Consider the following 23264-nt stretch of genomic DNA (forward strand, 5'->3'; position numbering starts at 1 on the left):
TCCCCACCGGAGAGAACTTCGATTAGCGTCCTGTAACACGTCTTTACTGTCCCCGTCGCCCCTAAAGACCACTCGTACTGTGTAAAAATATATACATGTAAAACGTTTAATTATCCCGGTTCAGCCCGTTTCTGTGGACTGTTGATCCAGAACTGACACTTGATGAGCTCCCTTTCCTTATAGAACCCATGGGTATTCCCTTTCTCCCCTCTCTATAGGTTACCTCATCCATGAATCTGCTGCGTGGAGCGACCGCCTCCAGCGCTGGTTCTTCCTCCCACGCCGCGCCAGCTCGGAACGCTACGAAGAGACCGCGGACGAGCGCCGCGCCACCAACCTCCTCCTCTCCTGCCCGCCGGACTTCAGCGATGTCACGGTGGAGCGCGCCGGGCCCCTACACCCGACGCACGGCTTCTCCTCGTTCAAGTTCGTGCCCGACACCGACGACCAGATCGTACTGGCGCTCAAGTCAGAGGAGGACGCCGGGAGGATCGCCACGTACATCCTGGCCTTCACCTTAGACGGGAGGATCTTGCTACCGGAAACGAAGATAGGAAACGTTAAGTATGAAGGCCTCGAGTTCATCTGAAATGCATTGGTGGGGGAGGTGGAGGGAGGTGGTACTATCCTGGAGAGGGAGGTGGATACTGATGGTCAAAGGGTGTCCCAAATGGGACCTTATTCCCTAAACAGTGCATTGTTTTTTGATGTGATCTGGGCCTGTTATGACATTGTGGGTCATGCGCTGAAGGGGCGGGATCACTCCTGGGCACCTTAGCCTGCGGATGGAGGACTGCTGCAGGGAGAGGTTACCGAGGTCCTGGTCAGCACCAACGAGGTCGCTGTGAGAAACGACCTATGATGCCTTGCACGGGCCACTGCCCTGTCCCTGAAAGGGGTTCTGGGTAATGTAGTCACACCAAGTCTTGTGGATGAACAGTGGGCTTTATGAACTGCCACACTTGCGCTCAGGAAGAGTAGATTTTGTTCAACCTTTTAAAAACTGTTTTCAAACAGAGGTCTGACTACCTCATGTTGTCTAACAACGATGCTTATTTTGGGTTTCTCTTGAAATAGTTTTTGTGCCTTTTGGAAAGGACCTTGGGTTATTAGAACAAATTGTAGACAACAATACAACCCAAATGTTGAAAAGACCACACTAAATGAAAATATTTTCACATACCAGCTGTTATTTAATGGTGTTAGTTTTATTGTAATTGCTTTTGCTGCCTTTTTAAAAATGAATACATGAACTATAAAGGTGAACACTAACATTGAATGTTCTTCTGGTTCTTGATTAAAGCCGTTTGCTACACGGAACACTTGTGTAAAACATCTTTATATTGATCCCAACATAAAACAGCTCTTAGTACATCGTATTTCCTCTTACAGGCTGATTCACGTGCATCAATCTTACATTGTAAAATGACCCTCGATTACATAGTCACCATGCCATCAATACTGTATGAAGTCTCCAGTTCAGTAATGTCATACACACTATGGTTTTTAAGGATACACCTGGTGGTCTTATACGATGCCTGTATTTACAGAAGCGGACTCGATTGGAATAATTTCCCTCCTCAAATTGATCAGGCACCTTGACATCTGCAGATGCTCAAAGCTGATCTGTTAATGGACTAATTAATGAAAACCCAAGTGGAACTGGGCTCCCTGTGTATTTGAGCACAGCCAAAACAAAACATCCACGTAAAACCACTTGATTCCCACAAACTGAAGACAACCGATAAGACCTGACATTCCACACCTTAGGTTAGTTATTAGTTGATTAGTTGCACCCCAATGCTTTACAATCAAAGAAGCAGCTTCGTTTATCGTCAATCTATGATTCCAGTTGCTTTCTTATGTCACATTTAAAGAGAACCCTGAGTGGGAGTGCAAAGTGCAAAACAAGTATCCTCTTATTCACAAGCTGGTTCCCATGACGATGACCTCCTGTGGCAGCCCCGTCACCTTCAGTGGTCTGAAAGACCCCAGATCAGAGTAGAAGTCGACCATCTTCCTGTCGCTCTTCCTCAGCTCACAGAACACACCTCGGCACCCTGAGAGTCGGGGGTTAAAGCGAGAGGGGGTCTGGGTCCATTCTCATTAAGGTCAGGGGTCAGACTTCACTAATGTAGGGGGTCGGGCTGTGACAGAACTCACCACTGGTCTTCATCGATGAGAGCAGGCAGCTAATCATACGCTTGGCAGGGGCGAGGTCTGTGACCCGGGGGTGGAGCTTCATGGTCGCCAAGGAGGGGAAGTCCCTTAGCAACACCCTCTATGGGAAGGAGGTGAGACGGGAGGACGAGGTGAATGATTACGCCCAGTCGTGTCTTTGGAGGTGAAATGTTGGCACCGGTTTAAAACTCATGCCGTTGCGGTTGTCTGGAACGGTCAGCGGGTACCGTACCTGGAGGTTCTGCGCGGCTGCCGTGGCGTCGGTGAGGCCCAGGGCGTAGCCACACACCCCCCTCTCATCCTCCAGGACAAAGCCACAGTTGGAGGAGGGGGCCAGTTGTCCTGGCAACCTGGGAAAGGGGAGGGGCATAGGTGGGGTGAAGGGGTGAGGCCAACAGGGACGAGTGCCTGGGCACGGCTCCTAGCCATGGTTTTATGGCAGCGCACAAAATAAACTTCAACGTTATTAGAAAACCCATAACCAATGCCACTGCACCAGTGAAAAGAGATGTAACATCAAACAGCCTCTCTCAGCCAATCGGCATTCAGGATGCGAACCACGCGTTTTATAATCAACCAATCATTGTTCCGGGGGAGATTGGGCAATGTCTGAAAACAGCCAATAGCGGTGGTCTCCTGGGCATACACCCGTATTGACCTGGGCCATTCAGGCTCCAACACAGTGTCCTCACCCATCGCTGATCAGGGCCGGGAGGGTTGATTCAGGGGCTGTGGCACCTCCCTGCCTCCGCGTCTCCTCGTGGATCTTCAGTACCTCAGCCTGAAACCACAGAGGACACGAGGGAGTCAGCCGAGAAGTCCTCACATGGCTCAGAGAGTTACAAAGTCGTTCATGTATTCATCGTAGTTTCAGCCGGTAAACTGACTGAAAACACACACTCGTTCATGTATTCATCGTAGTTTCAGCCGGTAAACTGACTGAAAACACACACTCGTTCATGTATTCATCGTAGTTTCAGCAGGTAAACTGACTGAAAACACACACTCGTTCATGTATTCATCGTAGTTTCAGCAGGTAAACTGACTGAAAACACACACTCGTTCATGTATTCATCGTAGTTTCAGCCGGTAAACTGACTGGAAACACACACTCGTTCATGACAGTTTGGTGAACGCCGATGTCATGTGATACCAGCGCCGACATGTTCAGTAGCTACATCCAAGACCGTTCGCCACACACGTGCAACCACACGTTAGCTTAAATAGCACATGCATATTACTGTACATTCATTATCAGATAACTCATTCCTGACCGATATGATATTTTCATGTTCCGGACATTCTACTGCGCGGAACTGGCTGGTCAGCCGTTATCTGCTCTGAGAGAATGACGCGATGAAGCTCCACCCGCGGCATCGCCATGACACCCAGAAAGGCAACGTACCTGGTCTTCGGGGCAGTAGGGTCGTATGGAATACACGGTGGTCATCGGAGGGTGACGGAAAAGATCTCTGTTACCATGGCAAGGCAGCATTCTCTGAACAATCACACGGCAACAACGACATGGTCAGTAACCGGGCCAACGACCGGGGTATTCATCACCGCGTGTCAACGCCTCCACCTGCGCGTCATGGCCATCCGTGTGTCTAACTGTCAACGAATGCAACTCGGGAGAAACTGAAGGCCAAAGAAGTGAACAATTCTGGTAATTCTGAAAAGGTTGACTTGGGGAAAAATACAGACATTGAGCCCGAGGTAAATCGGGGGGGGGGGGGGGGGGGCGACAGGTGTCGTCTAGGTACCTGGAACTCCCCAGAGAGACCCCCACGGAAACTCCAGGGCTCCGGGTCCACGCATATGACCCGGGGAGAGGGAATACTGCGCCCCCCTGTGGACACAGGCCGTATTACGCTTGAATAAATGGTTACGCATCGGGAATTCATGCAATTAACTGCCCGGTAGAATTTAAAATCAGCAGCCAAACTCTACATTTAATCCTTACCTAGAAAACACACAGTTTTGACGCACACACGCACCTAACTGACTGACATAGGCACGGGCCATGTTCACGCCACTTTTGATGTCACAGATGTAGTTGTAGAGGTCGTACAGGATGCTTCGGTTGGGGGCATTGGACAGGCGGTTAAACATGGTCATCACGGCAACACACATCACGTCAAAACGCTCCGCCCTCGAACGCCACTCTGCTGTCTGTAGGAAGAAATTTTTAGAGATAAAGTGTGTGTGTGTGTTTGAGTGTGTGTGTGTGTGTGTGCGCTCCACCCCTCAGTCTCACCATTGGGGTCACTGCCCCCCCCGACGGCCTCTCTGTTCCCCTTCAGCCAGTCCAGTTCCGTAAGCATGGTTCTAGCAGTAGAACCGTGTTCATATGGAAGGTAGAACAGTTCCGAGAGCAGCTGGAGATCGCCCAGGGTCAAGGGTTCTGCGGTGAACAGGGGGTTCTCCCCGGGACCCGGCACATACACGGGTTCTCCCCCGTCAGTCTGCATGGGTTCCTCGTCGGAGGATTCCTTCTTCGGGGGGGCGTGGTTGGGTGGGCGGCGTCCTGGGGGAGGGGTTACATGACATTTGTCATTATTATCCAAATGTTCAGAAAGATCACACTCTACAGTCAGTTGTGTCCGTTCTGATCCATCTGACTCGGTAGAGCAGGGCACTTTCTAAGCCAGGGTTGGGAGTTTGCTTTGAGGGGTTTCAAACGACCTCATTTAAATCTCACTGGATTGGTGTTATTCAACTCTGGTGACTTTTTCCTGTACCACAATCTCAAGACCTCATCACAAGAGGTAAAACAATTAAATACTGTTTTTCAAATGACCCCTTAGGATAAAAGTAAAAAAAAACAATTATTCAGGGAAATGTTTACCCCTGGATTCTGATATTTTATTTGCCTAAGTGAGAGTGTGTGGAGGTGTGTGTGTTACCTCCAGGTTTGTCGGAGGTGAGGAACTCCTCCAGCCAGTCGGTGAGAGCCAGGGTGAGGGCTCTCTGGGGGCTGTAGCAGGGGTCTGACCCGGCCTCCTCGTCACCTGCTCCAGGAATAACATCGTCCAGGTAAGTACATTAACTTGACTCAGCTGCCTTCTGGTTACTGAGTTCCCATTGATAAAGTCACACCAAAAACTTAAATAATTGTTTCGATGGTTGATGTTTGCGACCAGCATCAAGATGCCTCCAAGAACTGACACTAAAACGGTGATTAACGTAATTTGACATGTCATACCGATCTCCATGCCTTAAGTCAATGCATTTACCAGGTCAGGTAAGACATTCTTGAATTAACGTTTCATTCACTTTTTAGTGCAACAGTTTATGATACATTTACATTTCAGTCGTTCAGTAGATTCTCTGACCCAGAATGACTTACGGCTTAAACATACGTTAACATCCCCTTTGGAATCAAATCACAGAAACATGAATTGACACTCACTCATCTCCACGTCTTTCGCTCCCCCAGCTCCTCCTACGTTGGACCGGCACCACGTTGCCAGGGTGTGGATCGCCACGAAGTTTGGGTAGTACTCGCAGTTAGGGTTTGTGAGCACCCCTCTCAGCTTGGGGATCAGGTCAGAGGGCCGATCCTGAGAAGAAAGGATGCCGTGAACATTCCGGAATTCAAATGGAATTAGGACCCCAGCGGGAAGAGAGCAATTAGTGGAAAAAGCATTATTATTATACCATACCATCTTCTTCCGCTTATCCGGGGCCGGGTCGCGGGGGCAGCAGTCTTTATTATTATTATTATTATTATTATTATTATTATTATTATTCCATTGTGAACATATTCCTTCTTTAGCAGTACTTGTTCTGTAGTTAAATATTACTGCAATTACACAGGTTTGCTTATTTCTTTCTTGGACGTTTAACAGACAATTAATGACTTTTATAAAGATTTTTTTTTTTTTAACTGTACAGGTGGAAACACTTTGTTCCATCATTAGAAACCTTGTAAGGCCCCAGGAAGATCCTCTGGGGGTCGTAGTCGTTGGCGTGGATGTTGTCCCAGATGACAGGAGGCCTCTTCAGGGCAGAGGTCACCTCCACAATGGACTCCACTGTGATGTGGTGGGACACCACTTTGGGGCCTGTCACACAGGACAGCATGGACCCGGTCAGTGAGACCCGGTCAGTGAGACCCGGTCAGTGAGAGTAAGTTCATAAGAGCAGGTTAGGAACACCTCCATGATGGCCCAAATGTGAGAGGATCAGACGAAGTGGGTAAGACTGGCCGACTGACGCAGCCTGGAGATCAGGACTGACCAGCTACTTAAAATGAGCTCATCCAACTTAATTAAAGTGAAGAAATGAGCAGGCAGACCATACCAGGATGAAAACCAAAACGAGGAGCGTGAACTGGTCTTACCTGTCCAGAGCACGTTAATGCCAGGGAGCAGGTTGTCCCCGACAGTGTGGAGGTAGGCTGACTGGGAAACAGACGGGGAACAGAATGCTGCGCAGTAGTCTGAAACCAAGCGCAGAACTGACATAAGACACAGTGTTCTGAAACCAAGCGCAGAACTGACATAAGACACAGTGTTCTGAAACCAAGCGCAGAACTGACATTAGACAATAGTCTGACATCTTTCCTTATCAGGACGTGCAGATAGATAAACATCTATGCATGATTAAAACAACAGGAACCATGTCACCACCATTTTGTTCTGAGACATTTCTGAAACATTTGACCCAACATCCAGATTATGGTGAAACGTGGTTTTCATAGAAAGTCCCAGTGTGGTTGATTCATTCTGTGGTGGCCTGACACTCAACGGTCTTCCATGGAAACGTTCTCACGGATCGGGAGTACTCCGTACACTGTAATTCATATCTCTAAGTGACCGTCGGTCCCTTTCCAGACTGTTCTAATGCTGTAGTGGTGGTCTGACCTCTGACCTCACCTGTGGGGCAGAAAAGGAAGGTGCCCGGCTGTCCCAGGTGTGTGAACACCTCGTTGGTGATGTCGACCTGGGCGTGGGCGAAGGAGCTGAACGCCCGCTTGTCCACCGGACACATCTCTGTCTCGATGTCGTCGAACAGCAGCGAGAAGGAACTGCAGCCGAACGCCCTCACCTGAAGGAGCACATGGACGTGAGTGACACCCTCGGCTCACGTGATCACTGAAAACGGTCGGAGAGGTCTAGGCTAGCGCTACGACCACACCTGGTCCAGTTTCCTCTTGAGGGCCGCGACCTCCTGGGGGTTGGAGAAGGTCATGTCCAGGCCAGGGGAGATGGCGTAGATGAAGTCCACCCCGTTCGCCTTGGCTGCCGATATCAGCGCCGCCAGTTGTTCTGGAACGGAGCGTTCAGACCGGTTGAAAATGGCACGAAGTTATGCTTTTGCAGTGTCCTATATACTGTTGGGAAACATACAGTCTTCGGTTGCATACGAAATGACCGCGTTCCCTGTTCAGAGGCACTACACGTGACTCTGGTCAGAGGAAGTGATCAATATGGAAACCCCGGTGACCGTTGCTAAGGACATGAATGACACAACCAACGGGACGATAACAGTGAACTGGCTCTGTCATGTCATCAAGATAACAGGGGAAACATGGGAGAAGCTCCTGAGGAGAGACAGGTATTACTGTCCCTATCTCTCTTATCTTAACTGCAGATGGGTGGAGACTGGATACGAATTGGCCCAGGGGTCAGGGACCTATAACGCAGTGTGAGTGCACGCCTCCTCACCGGCCTCCTCGCTTGAGTACAGGTCTCTCCAGTACATCCTGTGCTTGTAGTCATCCTTGGGAGCGTACAGGTAGGTGTTCAGGCCCCACTTTTGCTCCCTAAACGAACAATCAGGTGAAATGTTTACACAGTATCAGCATTGGGCTACTGGAAGCAACACAGTAGAGAATAATTTAGCTTTGAATAAGTGTGTGTGTGTGTGTGTACACACATACACACACACACACACACACACACAAGTGGGTTTACCACCTTTTGAATAGTTCGGTTCTTTGCTCCATAGTCCACGGACGCCCGTAAAAGCCTGTGTGAATCAAAGGTCATTTGAATGTTGATTGTGCATCATTTGAACTGAAGATTCAAAGACACTGACGTGGTGGAAGCAAGTTGTAAGTGGAACAGACGGCTGGCTGTAGCTTATGGAATGAGTAAAAACATTTATTGAACAAAAATATGCAACGTGATCCGACACTGACATTTGTGGCAGAATGCAGCCAAGTACATTCAGTCAAAAAATACATTATTTGTGGTACAATATTATACAGCTGCAAGGCATTTCCTACTATAGATGACGATGTTGACAGGTGACGAGTAGAACTTTCACGCTCACCTTCAACCACTCCACTGATGAACCGGCGGGGTTTTCCTGACTCGGCTTCCGCCGTGGAAGCGCTCGCTTTCGGCATGGTCTAGTCCAAGTACTTGCTCGTCTGAAAACACTACGGGTTTTTCAAACTTTCAGTTACAAAATTGCGTATTTCGTGAAAACGCAGGTGCGATGGCTACACGAACGTTTGCAACTGCGCAGTTATTACAAAAGAAACACCACCTTTCCTGTATGAATGATTTGAGAGGCGTTTAAACCAATACCGACCGATCACTGAAACTGGCCTGGCTGTTTGACTGGCAGTAACATAGCTGGATTTTATAAGAATGATGAGTTCCTTATTGCTTTTACTGCGCAGAGTCACAACCTCGCCACGTAAAGCGATAAAAGTGGAATTGCACAATCAGATAGTGGAAAGCAATCACACAAATAATCATAATTACACCTTAACTATAATCAAAACATGTTACCAATGCGCGTGTGCAATCGTAAATCCGCCGACGTGCGTGCTTAAAGGTATAGTGTATTATTTTACAGACCGCCCACTTAATGATGTTCCAAAATAAATGATGCCCAAGTTTTCTAGACTTGGCTTGCTTGTGATTTTAGTAAATCATCCCTTTCAGCGTGAATCTGGTAGAGGAAAACAGTAAAACGGTTTCTTTTCTACTTCTATATTTATTTTCTTTACATACCTGCATCTTTAGTCTATTCGTCTGCAGCATTTTACAGGGTCAACTTCATTGTACAGTGACTTACTGTTACGGTTTATTAAAGTGGTTATGATTCACAAGTTCAAAGTTCAACAATAACACAGGTATTTATTCATTCATAGACATAGTAATTCAATAAACCAAGGAAACAACTTATTATACATTATTGTAACAGACAAAGGCAATTAACAAAGCTTTCAAATGTATAAGGATAGCAAAAATGATATTTAAAACATCCATTTTTAAAAACATTGCACTTTAAACAATTCTATTATTTTTGGTAAAAATAAACAGAACCAAAATCAAACAATATTTTTGTTGCATCCAGAAAGTTTTGCTAGCATCGTAAAAAACCACAAACAAATCAATACAACACAGTACTACCAAGTTAAAGGTAGTCTCGGCCAAAATATATTTCTGCGAGCAGCACCGCAGACGCAGCAACACTTCGCCCCCTCAGTCACACTATCAGAGCACGTGCCCCGGTTCACGTCAACTGCTGCAGTACAGTAACCATGGGAACCAAAACAGCGAAGACGTTGAGTCCGGCACTTCAGCTGTCTTCGTAGTTACCGGCTGTTTACCGACCCGCCATGTTTATATGCTGCATCTTTGGCTGCCGTCCAAGCACGAAGTAGACAGCCCTTGAACCGTTTTACATGGTCACATCCAAGTGTACTTGCGTGTGCACTTGCCCAAGCAAGGGAGTGTGAACTACACTGAACAAAAAAATTAATAAACATACCAACATTTCAAATATCTTACGGAGTTCCAGTTTCAGGTAATAGATATACATTTATTAAATTATGAAGAATAAGCTCTTCGTGCGTATATGCAACATTTCATTTATTTTATTTTTAAACCTCATCAAACATGGGACACTTGTTGCATTTATATTTTTGTTCAGCTGAGCAATGTTTAGCTGCAAACTCACAAGGAGCCTAAACCCTCCAAGTGAGCAAAGGTGTTCACTCCTGCCCTCAGGCTAAATCACAGGCGGACTGGAAATCAAGGTGGCAATCGAAGTGCATCTGGTTTTGAAGGGAACTTGCCAAAGTGAAAGTGACCAGTATGAGTTCTGAGGTGTGTCCACTGCTTGATTGGTCGGCAAGGTCTGTCAAATCGAGTCTACCTTTAAAGTGTGAGCATGTGTACCGCAGTGAGGTAAATCTGGCCATAATGTGTGAGTCCCAAATGAACCCATAAGGTGGCAACCAATGTTTGGACCAGTGCCTTATGGGTAGTGCACTTTACTTGGCATAGGTGACACGTGAAACTCAGCCTGTTTCTCCTCTCCATCAATGATCATTTATTCTTTTTCAAGACTTTTCTACCTCTTCAGTCCATTCTGAGCCTGTTTCAGTAGCGTGTCAAAGTCAATCTCCTCAAACTTGCTTTTCGCAGGAGGGAGATCCACCTCTTCACGATTAGAATCTGGAGAAAACAAAACAACTTTGGTTAAAATGTTATGTTGACTAAGCTGTTCCAGCCACCTCGTCCAGAGGACTTGTTACACTGCAATGGCTGGGTTCAGATACTGTGCTCTTTCAGGAACAATGTATAAAGATATCCCAGAAAATACATCTACATATTTTATAATTTCACATTGGCACAACTTGTGGTATTAGTTGGAATTATGGCGCTAAGCTGCCAGGAGAAGTCAAACTGACTTGACAGTTGACATTCTTGCCCAAAACATTGATTCTAAATGGTTACACCACCAACCAACAGGAGTGCATGGATATTACTTAATTTTTGTACTCCAAATTCAGAAATGGCGTTAGGAAAACAACGGGATGGGCATGCTAACAAGGCGGAGGGTTCTTAGAAAAAGTGTTATAGAACATTTTTAGAAAGATCAAAGAAAACAGAAAACCTAGGTAATAATTCTCACCCAGGTCAGCGTACGTGGACTTGCAGAACTGCCTCCTGCCGCCAAAGCAGAGGTCAAAGGGCAGCTCGTCAGGTCTCCTCAGCTTGTAGCCTTTCTCAATTGCTGCAAACGCGTCCTCCATGTTGAAGAACGTCACAAAGCCATAGTGGTCGCTAGGGAAACAAGAGAACACAGGTTAGGCTAGGTTTCAGGACAAAATATTGCTACAGTCTAACCAACTGACATGCACAAACAAAACAGCCAGCATTTGATTAATTCATACGAGGGAGAGAGGAGTGGGACAGGGAAAGAAAGAATGAGATGAATGAGGACAGTGTCTATAGAAGAAAGACTTCAAAGACACTGCTGTTAATTTTGAAAGACAGTGAGGAACAAAAACAAACTCACCCCCTGTCTCTGAAGTGAAGAGTACATTCCTCTACCTCTCCGAACAAAGAGAAGCGTTCTCTCAGCTCAGCGTGAGTCATAGCCCTTCCGATGCGACCCACATACACCACCCTACGCTCATCCTGAAATCAAAACGCCACAAGAGATATTGTGGCCACTGTTTCTTCTTCACGTGTATGAACACTCAGGCAGGGTTGGGTAGGTTACTTTTTAAATTTAGTCCGTTACAGTTACAAGTTACCTGTCCACATTTGTACTCAGTAACGTCACTTTTGGATTACTCAAACTCAGTAACGTAAGATTAGATTACTTTCATAGGAACAGTCTATAACCAACTGAACACCTTTTGCAGGATCAATCAATGTTAGAGTTTACATAGCCGGCCAAAAACGGAATTTGCATTTTACCTTATGGGTTGTGTACAGTGCCTTTGGAAAGGGTTTCTAAACCATTGCTTATTACTTCAATATGACTGGGCTACATCTCTACATTACACCCTAAAGATCTGTTAGATATTTAGTCATTCCAATGAATCCAATAACCCTCGGTCTTCCAGAATCTGACTTTTCATCTGAACATAAACCAAAATCTAATGATGCGTAAGCCTATTTTTATTTGTGTTTTATTCATGTTCATAACTGTTTCAAAACATTGTTGAAAAAATAAAAAGGCAATTACTCAAAGGGTACATTGTTGTATATAAAAATTAAGATATCCGTAGCTTTTCGCACATAAACTAAATCTGCAGTAGTCTGATGTTTTGCTCCACAACCAACAACATTGTCAAAATGTTGCAGAAACCCCATGCACGTTTGCAATCGTGAACACCCAAATAGAAATAAGATTTACTCGTGTGAATGTAACCTGCGATTATTAGGGCCGCCAGTGATGGATTTTCAAAACGCTTATGAATAAACTGTGATTATAAACCTGCACTCTTAGCTTATAGTATTATAACAGCCTATTATAACCAATGAACACAATTTTCAGAGATGCATAACAAGCAGAATCTCATGGTCTACCTGTATGGACGGAGTTGATGTGGCCACATCAAATGCAAATAATCATCCTTTGGCAGAGTGCTTCCCAAAACACCTTTTCTCCTCAAATGTCTTAGTAAATTCCACATCATGTTTTATCTTGAAGGCAGCATCATGTTACAGCTAACAAACAAATATTTGCCTTATCTATTAAACAATTCCTGTAAATGTTCTTCGGTTGCAACTCGTCCTGGCTGTGTTGTTTGGTGCATTTGACAAATAAACCTTGAAACTTGAAAAAAGATATAACACCAGGTAGGCCTATCGCCTATAATTGTTCTGAGAAAGATGCATAGAGTAGATTGCCAGCATTTTATATGGCTTGGCTAATATCATCATAGATATACTGTTTTTACCAGCCATCAAACCAAAACCGGAGAAAATGTAACTAGCACTTTATCCATCACTAATCTGGTTACGCCAGAAAACCACCCTTGGCGCATGATGATCACACAACTGAGGCGAGCAATTCTTATTTTGGTTCAAATAATGATGTTTTTAAAACATTAGATAACACAATTAATTTACACACCTATTATTTTAAAATGTAAGTAATCCAAAAGTAATCATACATTTTTTCAGAAGTATATGTAATACGATTACAATATTTTTGTTGGTACTGTAACGGATGACAGTTAAGTTTTTTTTAGGAAATCCGTTACTCCCCACATCTGTTTTGATTTGATTAGATTATTATTATTTTTTTTTAAATGCAGCAAAAACGGGCGGTCTGTAATGTACTCACTATGGCTTTTAATTTCCTTTCCCTCATTTGTTGTTGTCTCTGTTGTTTCCTGGAGTCACTGCTGCGGCCGGACCTGAAGGTTGGCATGAAGAGGAGAACGTGGGTTAGATAGACAAAGACTTGACTGTCTCCTGTGCGTACGTCCGCAGCTGGCAGCATCTCAGGTTCAGGGTCCTTAGCGTATTTAGGAACACAACGTAGAACCCGGCAGACAAGAGAAACAACAGCGACAAACCGTGTGTCCGCGTCCACTGACCTGTAGCAGCCTCCCCACCTCCTCCTGAAAGCCAGTGACGAGGGAGACCGGGACCTGGATCTGGAGCGCGATCTGGACCGGGACCAGGACTTCGATTTGGACCGGGAGTGGCTCCAGGAGCGCGACCGCGACCGGGGGTAGGGGAGCCGGTACCGGCGGGGGCCCGGGGACCGGGAGCCGGACTGGGAGCAAGAACAGGAGGAGGAGCAGGAGCCGCTCTCAGAGCGCCTCCGACGGAACCTGGCACAGGAGGGAGAACAGAAGGGAGGTGGGTAGAGGAAGGAGACAGATATCAAAGGAGGTGGAGGATCAGAGAAAAAGACAGACAGTTTTGGATAAGAGGTGTATTGAAATCTCCAGGGGAAACTGTGCTGGAACAGCTCCTCTTTCCGACATCAACTCGGACCAATAACCAGCTGACTAACACACAACCGAAGCCTACCTCTTCCTCGGCGGGGAGCGGGACTGGGAGGAAGATGAGGACGAGGACGACGAAGAAGGAGACCTGGAACTGGAGTCAGAGCACGATGACCTGGTCCGATAGCGCCGGGCTGACCTCCGCCCTCTGCCAGGGGGGCGGTGGGCGGGACGGTCGCCGGCCCTCTCTTCCTGTGCAGCCCCGGCAGTACTGGCCTCCGTCCTGGAGGGGGAGCTCTCCACGGACGGCAGCGGCGAGTCGGAGAGAAGTTCTGTCTGCGGAAAGGTCCCACACCCTACTGGCTGTTGCTGCAGAACAAATTCTGCAGAGTTCTGTGTGCCAGGCGCTGAGGGGGGGTTGGTGATTGGTGGTCCATTGGGTAGGGCCGATTGTTTTTTGCCGCACGGCGTAGGTACATTAGTCTCTGGCTGACGCGGGGTGAGACAGTAGTCATGGTCGGGGGACACAGACACGGCTGTCTGAAGCTTGGTGGAGGCGGCAGGGGGCTTTGGGGCGAGGGGGTGCACCTTCTTGGGTGGTAGAGGACGGGGGTCGATGATTTGGATGGCCTTGGGAGGGGAAGGCTTCTGGGTCGCCGGCGGTTTGCTCTGAGGTGAAACGGGGGTGAGGGGTCTCCAGCGTGGCTGGGCCGGAGGGGCCGGTTCCTGAGTGCTGGACGCGCTTTGGGGCCTGAGAGGTTCTTCTGGATTTCCGTCGGGACCCGGAACTGTGATGGATTCCAGAGTTTTTGGAGGTTTCGGAGCGGTAGTTTTGGGCGCTTCCAGTGTGTCGACAACTTGTGCTTCTGTTGGACATGTTTCTTCCTGAGTGCTGAGGAGATTAGCACCTTGCAGTCCAAGCAAACCTGGAGTGGAAGGAACGAGGCGTCACATTATTATAATAAACGTGAATAACCTTAGCCACCCTCTGAGACCCAAACAGTGAGGTGGAGCTCTTCATTCCACTAACCTTCAGTGTCGTCGCTGGGACTCAGTGCTGTCCTGACCAGCTCTGGGTGGCTGTCAGGTCTCCTCGTGGGACTGACCTCATGGTCACTCTCAGACTCTCTCCCCTCTTGGGCTGTGAAAAAGGGGGGAGAGATGTGAGACATGGGAGAAGGAAGGGAGGAGAGGGTCTGCTAAACCAAGTGAATTGAACGGGGGAGATCAAAAGCATAGGAGGAAGGGCAGAGCGGAAGGTGGAGGTGAGGGTCTGATGCGTCAAGGGGAAGGTGGAGGTGAGGGTCAATGGGAAGGTGGAGGTGAGGGTCTGATGCGTCAATGGGAAGGTGGAGGTGAGGGTCTGATGCGTCAATGGGAAGGTGGAGGTGAGGATGATTTTAGATTAGTGACAGTAGAGAACATGCACAGTAGAACGGAGATATTGAGACAGGACCCACAATGCATCTGGGAGTAAATGCTGATCTGGACCAATGATAGACCACAGGGAATACGACTATACGGACATGTAAGACACTGTGGTTACAGAACCAGTCGGATCCTCACCTTGGGTCTCCTCAAAGCGTTCTAGTAGGCTGGTCACGTCCATGGCTTCGATTACTGCATCGGGACAAACAGATGTACAATTCTGAATTAAGCACTTAAATAAGCATCCAGTGTCTTTCTATGAAATATTAACTAAAATTACTTAATATTGGAATGAGAACTTTTCTGTGACAAGAACGTGCCACTGATTGGCCAGCTCATCCTCCCTTAGGCCACTGATTGGCCAGCTCATCCTCCCTTAGGCCACTGATTGGCCAGCTCGTGGTCAAAGCAACAAAGTGTCATTTCCATTCCACCCATTCTTCAGTTTTTTCTACTTTTAGCTTGGTTCTGCTGGATTCCAACTAGATTTAATATCAAATTAATGCAAGGCAGATGAGAACCAGTTGTGCATTAAAACAAATAGCTCGTTCGAGGATAAACATATATATGCGCCTGTAAGTTTCTCCCAGGTACAGAACTAAAACCCTCCTCCCCCGCCCCGTAACCCGACCCATTTGCGGAGGCTTTGTAAAATGACCCAAGATCGCCCCCGCTAGGGGCAACCCAGAACATATATTGTTCGTTCATCACGCATGTCTCACCTGTGTCGCAGGTGGGCGTCGGCGCACAGGTGCTACCCGGCTGAACAGGGGCTTGGGCCGCGAGCGTTACCCGCCCTTCCCTCTCCATCTCTGGGTGAGGGGTTATAGCAGGGGTGGGTGAACGGAGTGGAGTGACAGAGGATGGACTTGCTGTTACCGGGGTGCTTGGAATTAACGGGGGCCCTTCTAATGACGCCTCCGTAGCTGTCCTTAGGCTGAGAGACTTAGACTGACGCCGCTGCTTTACGATCCCCGCGTCCGCCTGAACGCTTGCTGTTGCTGGACTTGGCGCTGGAGTTTTCTGCGTCGGCCGTTTGGTGGAGAGCCTCTGCTGGATCTCCACGAGGAGGCCGCTGCTCTTCAAGCTCGGCCCCCGTTGGCGGTGGACACTTCCGGGCACGGGACCCGGAGGCGCTGGGCCCCTGGTCGGAGGCCGATTCCTCTGTAGCTCCTGATTGGTCCCATCAAATCCATCAAAGAGAGGACGGGCGCCTGGAAGTGGCACCAAGACGGGGTTCGGGGGGTCACTGCTCACCGGGACACCCCTCTTCTCAGAGCTTGACCTGCCCTGATCCACACCCGCCACTGGGTGCAAACCCAGCTTGGGACTCGGCAAAGGACTAGCAGGTGAGATTGTCTCGGCGCAGGTCCGAACCCCTTTCAACACACCAACACCCCTGGCAGTTCTGGCCTCCACAGAGTGGCGCTTAGACTTTAAACAGGAGCTAACCGGATTCCTGGCCCAAAGCCGTGCCGGTTTTGATCCAGTGTCGCCAACGCCTTTCGGAGATATACTGGCACCGGCAGGGGAGATGGTCTTTACCTTGGCTACATATCCTGACTGTACCAGCCCGCGGTCTGGCCCGTGGTCTGGTCTGGTCCCAGTTGACTGTGGTCTGTGACATGTCGGACTCACCTCCGGTACCCGCTGGGCGTGTTCTGGTCTTTGTAAGCAGGGTATGGGGGGCAACTCCTTAGGGGTTTCGGGTAGAGAGGGCCACTTGGTGGTGTGGTTCTCCGGCTTGGCCACCAGGGGGAGTGTCTTGCGCTGGCGCAGCAGGCGGTACTGCTGCAGACTGAGGGCCGGGCGTGGCTTGGACTCGCCTTGCTGTGGTTGGAGCTCTGACGGCAGCCTCTCAGCAGCTCGTTCCGGTTGGTCAGTCTCAACTGGACGGTTGTCCTCGGGGCGAGACGATGCTTCGTGAGACATGGCCGCTGCCGTTTGGGTATTCCCTGCGATGTCGGCACTGGGGATTTGGCTTGTGAGCTCACTCAAGTCCGGGAGAACATTTAAGTCGGGTTCCTCTGGAGTCGGTAGGTCATAGGACGTCACCAGGACTGGTCCAAAGGTCACCCTTTTCTTCTCCCTGGCCTTCTGGCTTTCTTTGGGAACATCCCACTTCACCAGCACACCCTTCAGCGGCTTCCCTCCAACAGCTACCCGTTCTCCATCAACCTCCATCTTCCCCCCTCCCACAGAAGGGCCCTCGTCGCCCGAGCCGTCCACGTCGACCTCCTCGTCGCTCTCTTCCGAACCAGGCTCGGAATACCTCCACACCTCTCCCTCCAGGCGCACCCCGTGGTCCGCGCTCTGGTCCCGTCTGGGCGCGCCGAACTCGTCCCCCTCGTCATCCAGGACCACTTTCAGGCAGTAGGGGTGCATTAGTTTCACCAGGTCGACCAGAGACACGGCGGAATAATAGCCGTGGTCGTTCCTCACGGAGTTCAGCAGTCTTGTGGATTCCTGACTGGTACGGGTGAATCCCTGACGCGTCTTCTCCTCGGTGTCAGTACTCTCCTCCTCTTCCTCGCCGTCGCTCCGCTGCACGGCTGTAGGCGACGAAGAGCCGTGGGCTCTGCGGGCCAGCACAGACCACCTGGGTCGGTCGGGGTTGGCTGCCTCAACCTGTAAGGAACAACAACATTAACAAACCAGTGACAAAAAAAAATATGCAGGACATCTCACCAACACCAGTACATAGTACATTCATGTACCTATTGCAACAGGAAAATATTGAGTATCAACTTCTCCTGTTCAACATTGTTCAAGGGGTAATGCACAAAGAAAACAAGGGCAGTTCGGTCAAGATTAAAGGTGCATGAAGGGACTGATTCAGGTGGGGTTGGAAAGATTCATCAATTTTGCAGAAATAATAATATGGCAGTTAATTAATGGAAGCGTGAAAAGTCCCGGGGATATCCCATCAGTCCTAAATTAACTGGTGGGTTTACCAGTAGTGGAAGAGCTAATCTTAATCTGGTCCCACAGAATCCAGACCGACAGAAACTAGAAACAGAGAAACACTTTGATAAAACCAGGTTTGAGACTACTACCTTTCCAATGGAGGGAAACTTTGTGGGACCAAAGCGTGGTTCTTTATCAGCAGGGGCTCGTGCCAGACTCAATAACCTCCTCAACTGAACAAACACAAAACATGAGAAACCAAGTTAATACAAACGAGAGACAACTTTTTCTAAGATATTTTTGGGCATTTAATGCTTCACTGACAGAATAGAGAAAGATAGAGGAGTGGATTCTCTCACACACACACACACACACACGCACACACGCACACACGCACACACGCACACACGCACGCACGCACGCACGCACGCACGCACGCACGCACGCACACACACACACACACACACACACCTTGTTCTAAAGACATATTTTTCAATTAAACCCGTTCCTGAATCTGTATTCAACCTGCGTGTCCATATCGGCGTGCTGGTCGGGACATTACTGCTCTGAACTACCGATTCTGAATGACACCCCAGCGGGTCTCCGGCGAGAGAACCCACACGCTCAAGTCACACACGCCTACAGTGTCCCCCTACCTGCGAGTCTTCCCGCAGCCTCTGATCCGAGAACAGCCCGGTGTCCGGCAGGGTGTCGAAGGGGGACAGGGTCTCATCGTCAACGCAGTCCAGGATGTCTGCCAGGGCAGTCAGCAGGGTGGACTCGTTCTCCTCATCCAGTCGGCTCTTAGCCTGCAATAAAACACACAGCAGCAGGTACTCGTCTTAGTTCTTACTACGTAGATGTCGAGTGCCATGACACAAGAGTTTCATTGTGTAGGACGACGCTGTGTTATTCAGGATGACGCTGTGTATTCGGTACATTTGACAAATGAACTTGAAGTCAATCTTGATAAGGACTAGAGCTACGGTGGTTGCATCCCAAACGCCACCCTGTTCCTGTATATACATGTAAGCATCCCAAAGGCCACCCTGTTCCTGTATACATGTAAGCATCCCAAAGGCCACCCAGTTCCTGTATACATGTAAGCATCCCAAAGGCCACCCAGTTCCTGTATACATGTAAGCATCCCAAAGGCCACCCAGTTCCTGTATACATGTAAGCATCCCAAAGGCCACCCAGTTCCTGTATACATGTAAGCATCCCAAAGGCCACCCAGTTCCTGTATACATGTAAGCATCCCAAAGGCCACCCAGTTCCTGTATACATGTAAGCATCCCAAAGGCCACCCTGTTCCTGTATACATGTAAGCATCCCAAAGGCCACCCAGTTCCTGTATACATGTAAGCATCCCAAAGGCCACCCAGTTCCTGTATACATGTAAGCATCCCAAAGGCCACCCAGTTCCTGTATACATGTAAGCATCCCAAAGGCCACCCAGTTCCTGTATACATGTAAGCATCCCAAAGGCCACCCAGTTCCTGTATACATGTAAGCATCCCAAAGGCCACCCAGTTCCTGTATACATGTAAGCATCCCAAAGGCCACCCAGTTCCTGTATACATGTAAGCATCCCAAAGGCCACCCAGTTCCTGTATACATGTAAGCATCCCAAAGGCCACCCAGTTCCTGTATACATGTAAGCATCCCAAAGGCCACCCAGTTCCTGTATACATGTAAGCATCCCAAAGGCCACCCAGTTCCTGTATACATGTAAGCATCCCAAAGGCCACCCAGTTCCTGTATACATGTAAGCATCCCAAAGGCCACCCAGTTCCTGTATACATGTAAGCATCCCAAAGGCCACCCAGTTCCTGTATGCATGTAAGCATCCCAAAGGCCACCCAGTTCCTGTATGCATGTAAGCATCCCAAAGGCCACCCAGTTCCTGTATACATGTAAGCATCCCAAAGGCCACCCAGTTCCTGTATACATGTAAGCATCCCAAAGGCCACCCAGTTCCTGTATACATGTAAGCATCCCAAACGCCACCCAGTTCCTGTATACATTATTTTTTGAATCGCTGACGGTGTCAAGCTGTCCACTGACCTCTACGGTGGAGTCTTCAAATATGGCCAGGATGGAGGGGTCCAGGCAGGAATGAGCATCCATGCCCAGACCGCGGACTTCCCCTTTACACAGGACAGCCTGAGAGAGAGAGAGAGATGAGGAAAGAGGGGTGTAGATGAAAGAAATTTAAACAAGAGAGGAAATGGAGTTAGAGCGATAGAAAGAGAAAAAAAGATGAAGACAAAGAGGGTGAGACAGAACAAGGGACGAGGGCGGAAATGGTGATATAGAGGAAAGAAAGAGGAAGGGAAACCTGTTGAGTAAGGGGTCTATCAAACCAATCATCCATCTGTTAGGAAATCCAAATATCCATTTACTCTGAGCATCATGCCGACACCCAAACCACCGGCCAATGGATTTACTGCAAAGGGTAAGGCAAACCAGCCTACGTGGCTCAGAGTATACAAACACTATGTGTGTGTGTGTTTGTTGTGTTCTTGCACATACCCATTATGTTCTAAGTGTTTAATAAAATATGCCTGGAGCAGGGGTGTCGGAGATATTCAGACGTTCCCACACTTTTACCCAACGAGGCATGAAAACAGCACACCTTTATCCAGACTCATTAATTACAACAGAGGGGGGGGGGGGTCAACAGCAAATTGAAAGTGGAGGATGATTATATGAGGGCCAGACCAGGAAATTAAACAGGACACTGGGGGTCAAAGCACACACTATTACAATTTTGTTTAATGTATTTATGTAATTATTATTTAACCAGGTAAGTCAGTTGAAAACCAACTCATTTTCTAGCATGACTTGGCCAAATGCATACAGTTGCAATAGGATAGGACCGAAACACCCAACCAAATAATGTAATATATAAATACACAAAACAAATACCCACAAACAGAAATAAACATCTAATAACCCAGACATCAGCCTGTGCGCTGATCTAATGACAAGTCAGGACAGTACCGGTCCCAAAGAGAATAACAATATATAAAGGGTACTTAAATACGAGTATTTAATTAGTGCTCTTCCCTCCTCGTTTAGAGGCGTTGAAATAAGGGTTGAACTATAGGATGCTAAGTGTCCGATGCACTACGGTAACTGTTAAACCGCTACACAACTCTTGATCAATAACGGTGCCCATTTATTTATCGTAAGAGTAGTGTTGAGACTGGTGTGAATTGGACAATTGCGTGGCACCCATTTCAGTCAGTTGAAATGCAACGTTATAACAGGAGATACATGAAAATTAATGCATTGTAGCTTTCAGTTGATTTAGCTTTAATAGTTGAATGAACCAACCGGAGACATTACAAGCACGGCTAATGTGTACACTTAGAACGTTCCAGTCCCACCGAAAACTAAGTTACGGGATCACACGAGTACGCTTAAAATACATCGGTTGTCCTGTAATTGTACAACTACACTTCAAATGATTCATTTTAAATCCCTTGAATCTTATCAATAGTCACTTTTCATGCAAATGACATCAAAATGTCAACGACTTCCGCATTCAACACAACCGGTTCTTGTGTAATTGGAACCTGTACGTGCCAGTCACAAACTAGCATGCAACACAGACAGAACATTGCGTTCTTCGATTAGATACGAGACATCAAAATACTTTAATATATTTCGGGAGAACTGACCACACTTTAACGGCAATTAAGCAAATTAATACTTTACAAAAAATCAATACTACAACTGTAAGAAATTAATCAGCAACCGGTCTTGCCGGCTAAGCTAACTGTATACCCATTCCCATACCACGCGACTCGCAGTGGAGCTAGCACTAGCCGTCCATATCCACGTGTCGGGACCGCGTGTTGGCTTGCCTTTTTCAAACACGAAAACTGGCCAAAGCGTTTAGTTAAAATAGTCATTTTAGGCCACATGCATGATCTAAAATGGAACCTATCATAGCCATACCTCATTATACGTGTTCGAGACCATAAATCCCGTGTTGCCGGTGATTTTATTCTCATCTTTTCCACTCCACCGCGCCGCCATTTTACAGAACAGCACATGGCTTCATTCACTTGCAGCCAGAAGCGCTGCCATTGGCCAGCATATACACGTGGTCTTTAGCAGACGGATGTATCCGCTTAAAAGCCGAATATCAGGGATCAGTGTAACTCAGTTTTTTCATCACGAATCATAGTGTACCACGGTGATAAGGGCAAAACTGATCACAAATCATACCGTTTTCCTATGTAAAAACGCTTTGGCTGTACCAAACACATCAGTCTATCAATCATATATTTCAAATGGAATTATTGTGGAGTGGAGTAAGCCATCTTGACAAATTGCATGTCACACACTGTCAAATAGAAAATAAAATGTATATACTAATACATGTTTTCTACTTCCATTAATGCACAGCGCCACCTAGTGGCACACAGAAAATACGAGAATAATGGTGTCTTTCATCATATCAAGTGTCCAAGGTTCATGATCAATGCACGTTCTCTGGTAGCAACCATTTATACAGTCTATGGTAGCAACATGCTCTCCTAGCTTGATGGAACCAATATAAAAAATAGAAGTTGTTCACATTTTCTTTTGTCTTATTTTTAATACATACTACAAAACATGTTATGAAACATTTTATATATTTGTTTACAATAATACAAAAGGAATTGAACATTAAAAGAAATAATACTTTACATGAGTAAAATAGACAGAATACCAGCTTTTCACAATAATTTATTCGCTAGCTTGATCAGACTTCTGTACCCTACTTAGCTAAGTAACTCTGTCCTTTAATATAAAAGACAGAACCGAGGTGAGTTACTCAACTACTCCTGCTCAAAGTTGTAAGCCTCAACTAACCTCCCTTTATTAGGCTACTAAAACCTTAAAAGCTTGATTAGAAAATAGTAAGAGCCAATAAAGGCAGTCAAATGTATCTCACAACTGTAGCAGGGATTATTATTGATGATTTCTTATCTTTAAACTGGGGGAGAAGAGAGAGAGAGCGATGAAGAATGAATGAATTATTGGTAAGAGTAATAACACAGGATCTCCTCCCATTGCC

At 47.3% G+C, this 23264-nt stretch overlaps 3 protein-coding genes across 3 annotated transcripts in view; 1 reads left to right on the forward strand and 2 right to left on the reverse strand.

The window, feature by feature from the left end:
• The window catches only part of cant1b (calcium activated nucleotidase 1b), a 7555-nt gene extending 6235 nt beyond the window's left edge, over positions 1-1320 (forward strand). Inside the window, exon 6 of the mRNA XM_010872592.5 lies at positions 219-1320. Within this exon, the coding sequence (XP_010870894.3) occupies positions 219-589 (371 nt within the window). The 3' untranslated portion in view covers positions 590-1320. The remainder of the gene's footprint in view (positions 1-218) is intronic.
• ogal (O-GlcNAcase like) lies at positions 1088-8949 on the reverse strand. Its single transcript, XM_034294472.1, has 17 exons — positions 8464-8949; positions 8106-8157; positions 7854-7951; positions 7324-7454; positions 7062-7233; positions 6527-6625; positions 6109-6248; positions 5594-5744; positions 5088-5195; positions 4439-4708; positions 4179-4349; positions 3945-4030; positions 3587-3679; positions 2874-2962; positions 2414-2531; positions 2164-2281; positions 1088-2060 (listed from the first exon to the last, which is right to left on the reverse strand). The coding sequence occupies exons 1-17, from the start codon at positions 8537-8539 to the stop codon at positions 1924-1926; spliced, it is 2109 nt and encodes a 702-aa protein (XP_034150363.1). The 5' UTR covers positions 8540-8949; the 3' UTR covers positions 1088-1923.
• A 181-nt stretch (positions 8950-9130) lies between these two features.
• Positions 9131-22280, reverse strand: si:dkey-93h22.8 (uncharacterized protein LOC449943 homolog). Its single transcript, XM_010872591.4, has 13 exons — positions 22157-22280; positions 20255-20353; positions 18844-18996; positions 18337-18420; positions 16003-17908; positions 15419-15472; positions 14883-14993; positions 13938-14778; positions 13496-13735; positions 13240-13312; positions 11455-11576; positions 11068-11219; positions 9131-10607 (listed from the first exon to the last, which is right to left on the reverse strand). Exons 1-13 carry the CDS (start codon positions 22235-22237, stop codon positions 10504-10506), a joined length of 4020 nt encoding a protein of 1339 aa, XP_010870893.3. The 5' UTR covers positions 22238-22280; the 3' UTR covers positions 9131-10503.
• Between the last annotated feature and the right edge of the window lie 984 nt (positions 22281-23264).

Source organism: Esox lucius, chromosome 9 (assembly GCF_011004845.1).
Source record: "Esox lucius isolate fEsoLuc1 chromosome 9, fEsoLuc1.pri, whole genome shotgun sequence".
NCBI classification, from domain to species: domain Eukaryota; kingdom Metazoa; phylum Chordata; class Actinopteri; order Esociformes; family Esocidae; genus Esox; species Esox lucius.

Coding starts and splice junctions, on each gene's coding strand:
- ogal (XM_034294472.1), bottom strand. CDS start 8,539: ATGCCGAAAGCGAGCGCTTCCACGGCGGAAGCCGAGTCAGGAAAACCC. Junction 6,249..6,526: donor CATTAACGTGCTCTGGACAG/GTAAGACCAGTT, acceptor CCTGTGTGACAG/GCCCCAAAGTGGTGTCCCAC. Junction 2,532..2,873: donor CCGGCCCTGATCAGCGATGG/GTGAGGACACTG, acceptor CCCCTTTCCCAG/GTTGCCAGGACAACTGGCCC.
- si:dkey-93h22.8 (XM_010872591.4), bottom strand. CDS start 22,237: ATGGCGGCGCGGTGGAGTGGAAAAGATGAGAATAAAATCACCGGCAAC. Junction 18,997..20,254: donor TTGAAGACTCCACCGTAGAG/GTCAGTGGACAG, acceptor GTTTTATTGCAG/GCTAAGAGCCGACTGGATGA. Junction 10,608..11,067: donor GTCCACGTACGCTGACCTGG/GTGAGAATTATT, acceptor TGTTTTCTCCAG/ATTCTAATCGTGAAGAGGTG.